General features: G+C 39.7%; 1 protein-coding gene across 1 annotated transcript; it reads right to left on the bottom strand.

The window, feature by feature from the left end:
• Nucleotides 1-4834: 4834 nt before the first annotated feature.
• LOC144713231 (heptahelical transmembrane protein ADIPOR2-like) lies at nt 4835-7104 on the bottom strand. Its single transcript, XM_078587759.1, has 3 exons — nt 6747-7104; nt 5697-5835; nt 4835-5614 (listed from the first exon to the last, which is right to left on the bottom strand). Exons 1-3 carry the CDS (start codon nt 6965-6967, stop codon nt 4979-4981), a joined length of 996 nt encoding a protein of 331 aa, XP_078443885.1. The 5' UTR covers nt 6968-7104; the 3' UTR covers nt 4835-4978.
• Between the last annotated feature and the right edge of the window lie 8056 nt (nt 7105-15160).

Genomic DNA, 15160 nt, shown 5'->3' with positions numbered 1-15160 from the left:
CTCCTTCCACGAAGATGGCTTGGCAATGGTGAGAAACTCCAAGTAAGAGGGTCCTCGAAGCCACTGCTCACAAGAACATGCTCTATCCCTCCTCTCTTATATCTTCAGAAATTAAGACAGACTGGACCTCGGAAATCTCTGTTTTTCTCTTATCTATGCTTGTCTCCAAAGTGGTGCTTGCACAATTAAAGTTGTGGTTTCGTATAATATATGTTGTTTTTTATACGTTTTTTGAATATTAGGTTGTTGCATCAATCAGTTAGAAGTCATGATCTGGGTCTTTTAATCCCAACTGTGGCTATAAACATATATGATTGTATGCAATGTGTTCTTTTGGGCCATGGAAAGGTCTATTATGGGATACAATCCGCATAAGAAGAAAAAATTGACAACTTGAATAAGAAATTGCAAGAAATAAACGAGATTTAAACATATAGAAGAGATTTGAAGAAGATAACAAAGAAGAAGAAGACGTTTGGATAAGAAATTTGAGGAATAAGAAATGGGTTGAATAAGCAATTTGAAGAAAAGAAGCTGCAGAAGATGAAGACTAAATTTGGAGAAAAGAAGAAGCATAAGAGTAAAAGAAGGAAAGAATTAAAGAAATTTCTGTCAATTTTTACCGTCATCCAATATAGTCATTGGTACTTTCCGTCATTCGTTCAGTAAGTTCGTCATCCGTGGTCCGTCATGGATGACGGATAACGAATGACGAATGATGGATATTACTCCGTTCAGTCATCCGTCAATCTACTTAAATGTAAATGGATGGTGAAACCCAAACGACGGATGACGAAACCCAAACGACGGATGACGAAATCATCATCCGTCCTCCATGCCTACCTGTGTGGTGATCAGGGCACAACTGGATTGGTCTACGGGCACAACCGTTGGGTTAGACGTACGTGAGACCGTGTATTTTTCCAAAAGGAAAAAAAGTATACTTAGCAACACCCATAGATCTTATGCATGCGATCCTCTTGGCCAACATATCAGACTACCTAATAAATTTAATGGCCTAATGAATTTTTGATGCCAAATGTCGCCGAGGAGGTCGTCCGGTGGGTATCGAGACGATGCTCTGATACCAATATAATGTCGGACATCAGCTGGGGCGTTGTCCGATGGTACCGAGACGATGCTCTGATACCAAGATGATGTCGGACGTTGTTAGTGACGTTGTCTGATGGGTAAATCCCTAAGCGGAATGAAACTACGTGATACGGCGAACCTAGGCATATGTACGTGCAGGCCTCAACTCATGGGGTTTTGCCGAGCTCCGAGCTCTAGGGTGGGCGACCAGTGACGGTGATGGTGACTTTCTAACCCTCGTCGGAGCGACAACGGCTAGTACGGTGTCAAGCAGAGTAAATCCGTTGGCGCTCGCACGTAACTGATAGGCTCGACCTGTACCTAGGAAATCACTCAATTTGTAGTTTTTGATAGATAGTCTCTCACCTAATCTACCCCAAGCGCGGAGGAGTGCAGCCAAAAAATATACTATAAGACGTAATATAACTGACGAGCAAGGGGAATGACGTACCTCGTCGGTGGCGGCATTCGTCGTTAGCATCTTTGTTAGTGCAAGGAGTGGTGCAGGCAGATGCAGCGGAGACACACCCGAGGTGGTGAGATGTCGCTCGACTGATGGCGTGGCGACGCAAGAGTTGACGTCGATGATCGGAAGTACGGACTAGAAGAGAGAGGGCAGTGGTGAGGCGGCTCAAGAGAATGGCTGAATCCGCGGGCACGACCTTATAACGGATCTATGCGAGCAGAGATGGACAGCGGTGGCGAACAGTGGCCGGTGGCATGAGCATGGGGTGCGAACTCCATGCATCGGCAGGTGGGCTGTGAGGTGGTGCGATGGCGCGCATGCAATTGGTCTTTGCCAGGCATAGTGTGGGCGCGAGGGACGACGGTGGTAGCGGTAGCGGTAGCTTGGCGACACGTGATGGTGCGTGAGAGTGCGGCAGCAAGCAGGCAGCTCACACAGTCAAAAGGCACGAGCGACAGCAGTGGGGTTGATTTGAAGCTATGGAATCATCACTATGCGGTGGAGTGGGTTGCACAGCCTCACGTGGGATTGCGGGGGAAGTCTCGTTGGGGCATCGACAATGTCAATGTGAGCACGCGTTGTCAGGTCACCGGTCCACGATGTAATTACGTAGCCATGCCAGGGCATCTCAACAGACCTCATCGGGGGCCACTTGAGCATGCGAACACATCGATGGGTTGAAGATAAATCACACGCACGCGGGACAAAGCCTCACCGTCCGACTTTTTTTTTGGTCCGCGGGGCACGCGTGCAGGGAACGGTGGATGCGGGGCTGTCGTACAGATTCGTACAGCGATTCATGGACACCAATGGCATTGCTCGTTGGCGCGACCAGGACGTAGTGCTCGTAACTCGGTCAAGGGGAAAAGAGCGCACGGAGGTCTGGTGACCTCTGCAGGTAGAATGGCGCGTGAGCGGCACAAGTGGCTCCTTCTTCCTCTACATTCTCTCCCTTCTTCCTGCTCCTTTCCTTCTTTCCTCTCGTTGAGACCAAGCTTGAACAAAAAAATCTTTCAAAATAATTATCTGGTCTGATTGGCTAGGGCTCCATCGTGCCCCTTATATAGGGGTGCGATGGCCCTTACTAAGGGCAGGAGAGCCCTTAGTAAGGGCACAAGTGGCCTTACTAAGGATGGGGGGGTCTTATACATGGGACTCCCCTCTTTAACACAAAATACAAACTGGTTTGACGCATATTCGATGACATGAGTAGACACAACGTGCGGCGATACGAACACGAACACGACATGGTGGATACTGACACAACAAAAACCGAAACACGAACACAGTAAAACAACAAATAAAATGGGCAAGAGCTGGCAAAAAGCAAAACATTTGATGGCGCGGTCATGCTTTCACCTGGGTTATTAAACCCAGGTGTCTTCACTTTCGCCTTGGCATGCCGGTTAGGCTGGACGCGAACTAGCGGCACGTCGATGACAATGATGGTGGCTCCGAAGATGTCTTTGATGGCGTGGACTAGTGCGCTCCATAAATTTTTGTTACTTAACCTTATTGATTAAGTATATCTAAATGTATATTAATTAATCAAGGATCAATTTAACCCAATTGATAGGTTAAATTTTCCATTTGTGGGGTGCAAAGCTACACCTTGTGCTTTAGAAGATACATAGAAGTAATGAACTATCTCATGGAACCTTTACCATCATTAATTGCCATATTTGTATAATTCTTAATTCGTGCAATATTTCCAAATGACTTTGGGTATGGTTAATCATGAAAGCCTAATGTATCATTTTATTAAATACTATTTGGGATCATTTGAGAATACCTTCTCCAATATCTCTAGTACCTTGACAAGGATTTGATGCCTTTTCTTCATTGAGTAAATCTCCTCATATACCAAGGCAAACAATCACATCTTGACCACTTTATTACCATTATTTACACTTGTTATATTATGAGCTAATAGTCATTTGATATCAATGATTAGGGACTATTAGGTCATAGTCAGCTTATGATCACACATCCACCATATATCTGTGGTGTCTCATGTGTAAGAACCACTTACACGATCGTGACATGAATCAACTTGACTAACATTAGGGATAATTCTATTTAGGCATTCATGCAAATCAATCTAGTGAACTCTTTCCTTAAAGAGCATTCACTGTCCATAATGTTTATAAAATAATCGCCACAGGTTCAGCCATACTTATCATATAAGTTAGATGAGATACTGTTATTCCTTCTGGACAGTAGAATGCATATCCTTCAAATATAACTATTTAGAATAGTTGTTGAATGACCAACTAACAATATATTGTCATCGCATCATAATTCACTAACACATTTTATGTATTGGAGATCTTCATTATAAACATCTCATGAGAATGATAATGAATGAAATTTTATTTCAATGAACTAAACATAATATAAATTTGCAATAGAGTTGACGGCCACATAATATCTATCAGTGACAACGTTAAATAGGTTTTGACAATTATTTCTGTTTATGTGTAACTTAATTATTAGTTTTTACTTCCACATACATATACACCATAATTTATGATAAACCACAGAAACCATGTTATTTGTCTATTGGTTAACATCATAAATTAACAAACCACGAGATTAGAATTTTTAGTGAATTATCCTAGCTACTTTATAATTTCATGACACAACACAAAAATTATAAGTTGTTACTCCAGATGGAATTACTTCACGTTTCTTTTTTACCAACTCATGAAAAATAAAATACTAACAAAAGTACCATTTAAACAATAACAAAAGTATCCCAACATAAGTTTCACAAAGTAAACTCAAACGAGATAGTGATATTCTGTCTCGCATCATAAGTTTAATATTCAGTTTTTAAATTAATATACTGAATAACGATCTTCTTTTATTTAATATCCACAGTTTTACTCCACCCAAGACCCAACCTTTTCTAGGACGTATTCTCGTATTTACGATACCTTGGACTGAAATATTCTTCCCAAGATTCTAGCCTTAAGCCTAAGTTAGAGATAGACAAATAAATATTCAATATGTTACACATTATGCCCCTAGCTGTATTTGAAGTTGCGGACAACACGATGCAAGGACGACAAAAGTAAGAAGGCAAAGAACTTGACACAAATGAGATCAATGGCATCTTAATCAACACATACCAAAACTCTACATGTCTGGGACAGCTGGAGAACCTTCAAAGACGCCATCCAAACCGCTCCATTGATCAAAGAGGAGATCACCCCAAAAGCCTAGGAAGACTGCGTAGATTCGCTCGACTAGGAAGACGGCGCAAGCATGATCTCACAAAATTAAATAGATAAATACACAGAAAGACAGGCGGACTTTTAAATAGATCAATTCAAAACTTTGGTTGGTTGCTTGGTTGATTGATTGATTGAGGAAGCGTTCTCTAGGAAGTGAGATCAAGGGGAGACCATCAACGGCTCACTGCAGACGCGGACAAGGGTGGCCATCTCGCCAATTAAGCAGGACGGCAATGGCGACGTAATGAAGCATAGCTCCCAAAAGAACGAAGAGGTGGAAAATCTGATGGCTATGCCCCGCCAGATCAAACATACCAGGCCTCCACTTCTCCGGCACTCTACTCACGTAAACCCATGCGCCACCACCGTAGGCTGCCGCCATCATCGCTTCCAGGGACAGCGCCACGCGACAAGCCTTGTATCCCCAGCTCAGCACCGCCGCATGCGCCGCCGGCACCACGCCGGAGCAGCCCATGGCGAGGAAGAGCCCCGCCCTTAGCTTCCGGTACTTTGGCGCGCTCATGGCGGGGCTAAGCAGCACGTAGAACGAGACCCCTCCCAGTGCAGAGATGGTAGAAAGATAGAGAAATCTATAGAGAGGTTGACAGAGGAAGGCGTAGTAGATGGGCGCGAAGAAGGAGGTGACGATCATGAAGGAGATGCCGAAGTAGTCCATGCTCCAGAGGAAGATGCTCAGGCGATGGGAATGGCAGGCTAGAAGGTGCGATATGGCGCTGCACCCAAGGCAGACCAAAGAGCCCACCATGAACACCCCTCTCGGCCATCTCGGCACTGCCCAGTCCGACTCTGGTGTATCCTGATTCCACCCAAAGCCCAGAGGTATCAACTTTCAGGAAACGTAGAGGTGAATATTTGATAAGGTGGGGTTATCGTTTTACCAGGGATTTGCTTCCCACGATACTCCACGCCGTTGTGCCGTTGAAGGAGAAACCCGGGACGAGCAGCTGTGCGGCCTCGATGACTTCGAACGAGCTTGCGAGATATAACGCAAGGAACAAGATGAATCCTCCCAAATGCCTGTCCACCGATCGATCGGACAAATCAAAGAGAGATATATTGAGGGATGGAGAAATAGATGGATAGACGATATATATATATATATATATCGTTCGGATGAATAGGTGGGTAGATGGGTAGATAGATAGATAGATAGATAGATACATACGCACATACATGCATAGAACGAGAGAGAGCGCGAAAGAAAGAAAAAGAGACATGATGAGAGAGATAGGTAGGTTGGTGGATAGTTGAGATGCATGGATGGCTAGAGGGAAGAGTGACAAGGGAGATATATAGATGCATAAATAGAGATAGAGAGAGAGAAAGAAAGAGAGATGATGATACAGATGGATATGTAGGTTGTTGGATACATATAGAGATAGATAGAGTGAGTGAGAGTGAGAGAGAAAGAGAGATATATAGACAGATATACGGAGTGAGAGTGAGAGCGAAAGAGAGATGTATAGATAGATATACAGAGTGAAAGTGAGAGAGAAAGAGAGATGATGACAAATGATGATAGATGATGAGAGAGATGGATATACAGATCGATAGCTAGATAGAAAGTGAAAGAGAAATAAAGAGAGATGGATATATAAAGAGATGGATAAGTGAGAGGGAGAGAGAAACAAAGAGAGATGATGCGAGAGATGGATAGAGTGAGAGTGAGAGAGAAAGAAAGAGAGGTGATGAGAGAGATGGATAGAGTGAGAGTGAGAGAGAAAGAAAGAGAGGTGATGAGAGATATGGATATATAGATAGATACATAGATAGAGTGAGAGAGAGAAAAAGAAAGAGAAATGATGAGGGAGATGGACATGTGGGTAGATATATACAAATAAATAGAGAGAGAGAGAAAGAGAGGCTTATTTAGAGAGATAGAGATGAGAAGAGGATAGGGCGATAACGATCGGAGGTTGCGGAATTACGTCCAGACGTTGAGCGTCTCGTTGTGCCAGGAGAAGACGCTGAGAATGGCGTCGCGAAGAGGCCATTCGGAGCGGTAGTAATCGAGGATGTACTCGTTGTCCTTGAGAAAATCCGGCAGCTCGTCGTATCGCACCAGCCGGAGACCCGCTTTTCTCTTCGCCTCCGCCTCCATCTCCTTCATCTCAACGGCGGTGCCACCTCCGCTTCGCCGTGCAGCCATATTCTCCTGCGTCGTTCCCTTACCTGAACAACATATCAAAGCCAGTGACTCATCCCTTAATTGCCGCTGCGTAGGAAGGTGAAGATGGGTTCTGTCGCCATCGCCATCGACTTAGTCTCCCTCTCGCAACAGATCAAGCGAGAAGAAAACGAAAAGCCCCCGTTTTTTTCAATTTACTGGTTTTAGAAATTATTTTTCAGCCGTTTTCCCCGTGGTTGTCGCCTTCTTCTCAGCGATCCATGTCCAATTGTCTTCCCGTACGCAACGGACCGTCACGCGTGTGTGGTGTAGATTAACTTACATTTCTTTGTAGCCTGATTTTTTTAATATTGATTGTAAATATATTACAATTCATTAAATTAATCAGTGGGTGTGAGTTGACTCTCTAAGTTTCGGCTGGGATAAAGGATAGTTATAATTAATTGCATGTAGTAGAAAGACTATTCATATTGTAAAAACGCACAAGACTCTGTATCCCATAATGAACGGAAAAATGAATATCACGTAAGGATATCGGTAAGAGTTTATTTTTGCGTAATGAAGATGGACAATGCATAAAGCAACAAAAGAATGATGGCCGTGGCAGGAAGAAAATTGAGCGATTAAAAAAAAAATGTAGGCTTCAGTGCTAGATGACATGTTCGGTCCATCACATGCATAATAACATCGCCTTTCTGTTGGCACTTAAGAGTTTTGTTATCTCACCGATGGCACCCATAGTGGAGACAGAGAATGATATCACAAATATGTCTGACTTGTATGACAGTGACTCTTAGTTGGAGGATGGCCAAGACGAGGGAGACTCATCCCAGAAATGCATTGGTTTGGGCCATTCCTTGAAGTAGAAAGTGATGAATGTATTATGCACAACTTTGTATGGCATAAATCAAAGCCAATGTTATCTACTTCACTGCTTAATGTAATGGATTAGCACTCAAGATATGCTTGAGGAAGCTATTGTGATTTGAAAAGTGATTGATGCAAGTGCTACCTTATTCAAAATAGGAGAAAAATAAATGAATATTTGTCTTGAAGACTGGGAGCTGTTTTATGAGTTTTCCTTCATGTTCGTTCTGTTTGCCTACAGAATATATCACGCGAGCGGGTCCACAGAGTTAGTTGTTGGAGATTTCCTTCAATTAGTGCAGGCACTATCCTGACACATGGATGAAGTCATGCTATGAGTCTCTAGTGCCTCAGTGTTCATTGGCAGGTGGCTTTCCACGATGAGCGAGTCTCATTGAGGAGCACATGCATTTCCATGTATAAACAAATTCTGGCCTATGGAACAATGATGTCATCCTTGTTGTTGCCTACTTGATCCATTGTTCAAGGGTTGTATTTTATATCAGTTAGTTTCCCTATTGAACCATCAGTCACACTAGGCAAAGGCGATGCAAATACTGTCAATCAACAATAACCACTTTAATGGGCCCAGGTTAATTAGACCCTGATCAATGAACCCCTAACACAAAAAATATCACCATCTTTGTTAGATGAATTTGACAGCTTCCTACGTAGAATGTACCAAAGAGGTGGTAAAAATGCATGCAAATTGTGGAATTGTAAAGGTGTTCTCATCTACCCTACACTAGCGAAGATTGTTTGTGAATATCTATTAGTGTCCGAGACAAGTGCTCCATTAGAATGGTTGTTCTTTATTAGGTGTTCAATAGTCACCTATGAGCAAGCCTTACTAGAGGCACCTAGAATTGAGGATCTCATGTGCATGAAGTGTTGGTGACAAGGAGAAAATAGAACAATGGTAAGGCATCTGTCTCGACAGTGACATCAATGACAAACAAGAATCTTCATGAACTACCCATATTTAATGTGTATACGTGTAGGTCTTATTGATATCATAGTTCACTCAATGAACTTATTTTCATTTCACTTTGTTACTAGCTCACGTTGTGGTTTAGCAGGTGAAAGGGAATCGAAGAGAGGAAAAGTGGGCTTTATCGGCTAGGGAAGCTCATATCGCACTTGAAAATATGATATCACATTTGTTGCAGAATTTTCAGAAGATTTCATTTGTGTGACATTAGGATGTTTCGGTCTTTTGATCTCAAGTCATTACTTGACATAGGTCGATTTTTTGTACCCATTTTGTCTTTCAAATACAAAAAATGAATTCTTGTTGGTAGCATCGTGTATATTGCACTTGTCTTGATGGATCATCTCATGGTTGTGATGACATCATGGCGCCATCAAATGAATCATTAGCTAACCTCAATGCATACTACATCGAGATTTGTGCCTCCTCTTACAACAATTGGCAAAACAACAATTGTGTTCAGCTCAGATGCTGAAATTAAGGGGACAATAATGATAATACACATAAATGAATGATGCACCAAAGTGTGGGCAATGCTTATCCATTATCATTGGAATAATTTATTATGATTTGAGTGCATACCTAGCACATCCTTCTAGGCCGCCTTTTCTTCCCCACTTCACCATGGAGTAGAACCAAACTCTATCAGGTGGGCTGATAGCATATTTGTGAGCCATGAAAACTTCTTGCTGGTGATGGATCCTTTGGTCTAGTGTCAAATCAACGATGTCATCCTCCCAATAGTTGACCCATGGAATGAGGAATGTAGTGACAACAGATGGCTCATTCAATGTAACATTTTGTGGCTTTGGTCCCACCTTACCAGGATGCTTTTTTCATTTAACTCTCTTAAATACAGAATTGACTTTACTATTTCTTGCAAAACTATCCTTAGCCTAGTAGATAATTTCTTCTATCTTCGTTGTCTCCTTGTATTTCATTTTTTAAAAAAATTCTTATTTCAAGCCCCAGACTATCCTTGGTAAAAAAGTCTATTGACCAAATGTTTTATCCATATTTCTAAATAAGGTGAGATATAATCAACACAATTATCATCCTTACATAAAATGATTAAAAAAATCAATTTCAAGCATTAATTCAATATTTTTATTTTAAAATATAATCATTATTGATTAGTGATATTTGTAAACAGTATCTAATAACTATTATAGAAAAACATTGTATTCATTATTAAATTATCATTATCTCCTTAGCAATCACTGATATTTGTAATCAGCTTAGAAACACCGGTGCTTATCCAGTAAGAGTATCTGTTGTCGTTGGAACAAGTTTCTAGATTTTCAGATAATGGTTATCAGGGTATCTGGTAATAATATTGTACACTAATAATGATAGTAGCAACCTACTGGAGAGACATGAGACAGAAGATGTGAAATGAGGGATAAATAGATGAGAGAGAGAAATGAGAATCAGGATATGGGACAGGGAGTAGTGAAACCGTAGTGAAACAAATGAAACATAGACAAGAATTAAGAAACTATAGTGTGAGATGTGAAATTAGATAGATAACATGAAAGAGAGAGATAACCAAGAAATGGGAGAGATAAATGTGAAATCAGAGACATTAGAATCTAAAGATGGTATGGATATATATGAAACAAGTGAGGGACATATGATAACAGACAGACTGTAGAGATAAAATGAGAGAAGATAGGGACAAAATATAATAGACAGACTGGAGATATATATGTGAAATTATAGAGGGACAAATGATAATAGAGAGACCAGAGAGATATATGTGAAATAAGAGAGATATAAGATGATAATGGACAAACATGACAGATATATACATCCACAAGACATCTTCGGTGTCTCAGGTCTAATGACCACTTATAAAACTGTGTCTTGAATCAACCTGATTGATATATAGGTATAATACCTATGAGGGATTAGTACAGATCAATGTAGTAAACTCTATCCACTAAAGATTACCCGCTATCTATATAGCTTAGTATCCTTCTAATATAACTAAGAATGACACTTTTTCTTTAGTTAGAACTAATCAACTGGTTGACTTATCACAACTTGCATTTGGATGCATTACTTCCAACATTCATCAAAACACATATTAAGGTATTTTACTAAAATAACCTTAAGGCACAACTTTTAGCATGTTAAAGAAGACCCAACATTTATTAGGTTTTTTGTTGAGAAACAAACATGGTGCAAGGTATGATTGACCAAAGGGTCATGCTCATAGACCAATCCAGTTGTGCCCTCGACCCCACCGAACGGGGGTTTATACATATAAAACTTAGTGCTTGCAAGAGTTTTGGGGAGTGGGATGAGCATAAATAAGAAGACCCAACATTTATTAGGTTTTTTGTTGAGAAACAAACATGGTGCAAGGTATGATTGACCAAAGGGTCATGCTCATAGACCAATCCAGTTGTGCCCTTGAACCCACCGAACGGGGGTTTATACATACATAACTTAGTGCTTGCAAGAGTTTTGGGGAGTGGGATGAGCATAAATATCTCAATTACATATTGACTCCACTCGACCATGCACACGAAGCAAAGAAAAGAGATATAGAAGTACGGCAGTTGGTCTCTCAGGAGATATTAGGTGCTAGCAATTGGTACTTGTCCTGCATGAGTTGTTGGTGCAAGGAGGTGCTATCATCGCGCATGTCAAGTTTTGTTGGGTCGGTTGAGCAATATAGTCCCCAACTAGGCATGATTTTGAGTAAGCCTGCCTCCAATGGTCCATGCGATGTGCTACTCACGAGGTCCATTGGGGGCATTGATGGAGGCTCCAGTCACTTGATGGGATGACTACCTCATGCCGTCATCAAAATGTCCTTCCGAGTAATGAAGAATGAGTGGGTGAGAGAACATACCCCATACGTGGTGAGTGCATGTATTGTGTGGTTTCCCTCTCATTGTTGGTGCCATATACCAGTAAGGTGCATGCAACACCTGATTGTGTCCTACCATATATTCCGTAGACACCATTCGGATCAAGATTCTGAAAGGAACATGTCAACTAAAAATTGTGAGTCTGATTCTATGATGAGGTCATGGAGGTTCCTCTCCTCACAAAGGAGAAATCCCTCATATATCATCATATCCTCTATTGATGTGTTAGTTTGGATGCCATAAAAGTGGGAAAAATCCCACTTGCGAGACTTGGATTCTTCTTGGCCAACACTGTCCACATTGAGCTTAATAATGGGTATCGATAGTGGATGCTTGCGGACAATATAGAGCTGCATGGTGGTGCCATGTATAAAGGTAAGGATGCGCCAGGTGTGTAGCACCTCACACATAGGGAACAAGTGGATGTAGTAGATGGGAATAGGGGACGGGTTTGTCATAGTCATTGCTCAATGCGGTGCATGATATCCTATGCGCTCATGGGAGAACCTGAAAATGAGAAGAATGTCACCCTTTCCATATCTCCCATTTGTTATCACATGAGGTACATGCCAATCATCATTCAATTCTCTTTTTTTTTAATTCATAGGAAAATGATTAATTAATAATTAATATAAAATAGAGAAAATTTCTGTATTCATATAACACATATGGTGACAAAATTTAAAAATAAAACAATTATTGTGTGTAAATACAAAAAAAGATTTAAATATTTTGATATGTTCAAGACATGTGTGAGTTTGATTAATGTCCAAACAGACCCAATTAATAAACCACATTGTGTTTTTAAACAGGTGTAGAAATATGTGAAAGGTATGTGAACTCTTTATTTATTAATTCAAAGGATTTGGTTGCAGTTCCACATATTAATCCAAAGTTTATGCTTTGTATCATCCATTAAAAATAATTTTTTTTTTGATTTTATTTGTCTCTACTAATAAAACCCCAACAATATAAAAAATTTCACCGAGAAATAGCTAAAACTCATTTCAGATCTTTATGAATGAAAGTAAATAGTGTTAAATGTTGTGATTTTCCTGAAAATTATTATTATATGAGACCCATTTTGACTTCTTTGATAGTTAAACGCAAAACTTATCCAATAAATTTCAATAATTATTTTTGAATTGGAGATCACAACATTCTATAACACTATAAAAAAAGTACTCATGTCTTGAAAAATGGTTTATTATTAATTAAATTTGGATTCATGTGTGTGCGCTCATCCTCTCCCCAAGTGAAAACAAGTGAGTGGGCAATCTTATGAATAAACATGGGTTGTGTCATCAAGTAATTACCCTTTGTCTTAATTTTTTGTTGCTGGAATAAGCATGTGCACTTTAATTGAAATTTTAAATGTTATTTTAGAGTTTCCTTGGGATATTTATCTTAACCTGATCAAAATTATCTGCATTCCCATTTTTTTTTCATTTCCTGAGGCCAGTATATGTCCTGGAAATGATTATGTTTGAACTCCAAACCTAGAATTCTTAGGCTGGATAAGCTTACATTAAGTAGAAGATTATTTTTCTATTCAAACATAGGGTAACCTTAGATTTTGAGAACATAAGAAGACTTTAAATCTAAACTGAAGACAATGGACAGTGTCTAAGACACCATACATTTCTATATAGACTACTTGGATTCAATGAGGACTGGTTTTAGACGCATTATTGTACTCTGAAAATGTGAGTTTCTAGGGTATCATACCCTTCTTCCCAATTAGTTGACATCTAAGCAAAATTATTATCTTAATTGTATGTCAATTGGTCTCTATAAGTATAAATGGAGTTCATTGCCTCATTTAGCAGCAATATACATATTTAAATGACAAGCATCTCTGGAAGAATTACTGCTAGATTTTCATGTGGACTATTTTAATTGTACTGAAAGACATAACCACCGGTAAGTAAAAGAAGTTTATGTTTATTATAATATATGATATGGAAACTTCACATTGGACTCATCGCACGGTTCATTATTTAAACAAGAATTTCAAATAATGATTAGGGCCATTGGCAGTCCCTAATTAACAGGTTACTAAGTTCACACATCCAAACTCTAGAGTAATAGCATTATTCTGATTTTCCATTTGAGCACACACCCTACCATAAGAACAAAGGGGTTTTGTGGGAGAGCTCAAGAATAACTGCAACAATTAGTTAGAGGAAATCGGGTAATCATATCATCCTTCTGGAATGTCTGTGTTTTCCACTTCCAGCGATCCCATAACTCTAACTCAGATGGTCTTTCTGATCTGGAGTTGCAAGAGAGCCATGTTGGTAGTGAGAAGAGAAATCACGATAAATGATACATTTTTAGGGTTCGAACTATGAGGCCATTTAAAAATGCACTGCACATAATGATACCCCTGATCACACCCTGAAAGTCGTATATATTTTACAGACTATTAGCTAACTTATGAACACTCATTTTCACCATGAAGTTTTTCTCGAAGAACATATGATCGTCTCTTTGAGAACAACATCTGCTAAATTATGTTGCTAAAAATTTGTAGTGGGAATATAAATACGAGTGTTAGATTCACAGGAAGCTTGCACCAATCCTTAGGTATGAAGAAGATCACACATGAGTGAAAATGAATGTAAAACAAACCTTGATCCTTCATATCTTCTTTTAAATGAATTAAACAGTCTTGAGGGGGAGTTGTTTAGATCAGTACAAGATGAATTTCTGAAGTCTCTTTGATTAATGGGATGCTCATGAGAAAAGTCAATGACCTATTGGTCCCTTAGTCTGTAGTAAGATGATTTACTTAGTCTTCTTTATTCTATCTTAAGTAACCCCATCATTATAATTAAGACACACAGCCTATACACATTTAATGACAACTTATTCTTAATCCCATCATTAATTGAGTGAATCACATTAATTCAGATTTATAATAGATAACTTAATAATATGAAATTATATACATAATATTTAATTCTCCAGAGTTTAAGAAATTAATCTAAAAAGGAGATCATGTTTATTAAAAGAGAGAGGATCATAGATGGCTAAAAGCTATGAACAATTAGCGTAACATCTGATTTGGTGCTTTCAACCTGACTATTGGCTTCATTTACTAGGGTTAATTAGAATGTGGATAAGTATTAAATCTAATGGCTTAAGGATTAGATCTAATGGCAGGCTTGTAGAGTAATGGGTTTGAGACTTTTGGTTTGTTTCATTTTGGTTTTCCATTTGAGTGCACTCCCTACAAAGAGGAATTAAGGATTTCACTACAAACTCAAGAAGATCAGGCATGACAGAGTATATGGAAATTATGAAGTGCAAACATTGTTCTGAATGTTTGTGCCAACTGTATTTCGTTTCTACCTTTCTCAGAACTCTTAAAAAATGGGCTCCTTTCGTTCCACTCTACAAATGGAATTGCTAGGGAGGCATGGTAGCAAGAGAAAACAGAAACAACGACAAAGGATAAAGTGAGAGAGA

The sequence above is a fragment of the Wolffia australiana genome, chromosome 15, assembly GCF_029677425.1.
Source record: "Wolffia australiana isolate 7733 chromosome 15, ASM2967742v1".
Classification (NCBI taxonomy): domain Eukaryota; kingdom Viridiplantae; phylum Streptophyta; class Magnoliopsida; order Alismatales; family Araceae; genus Wolffia; species Wolffia australiana.
This window is presented reverse-complemented; position numbering and strand designations above follow the sequence as displayed.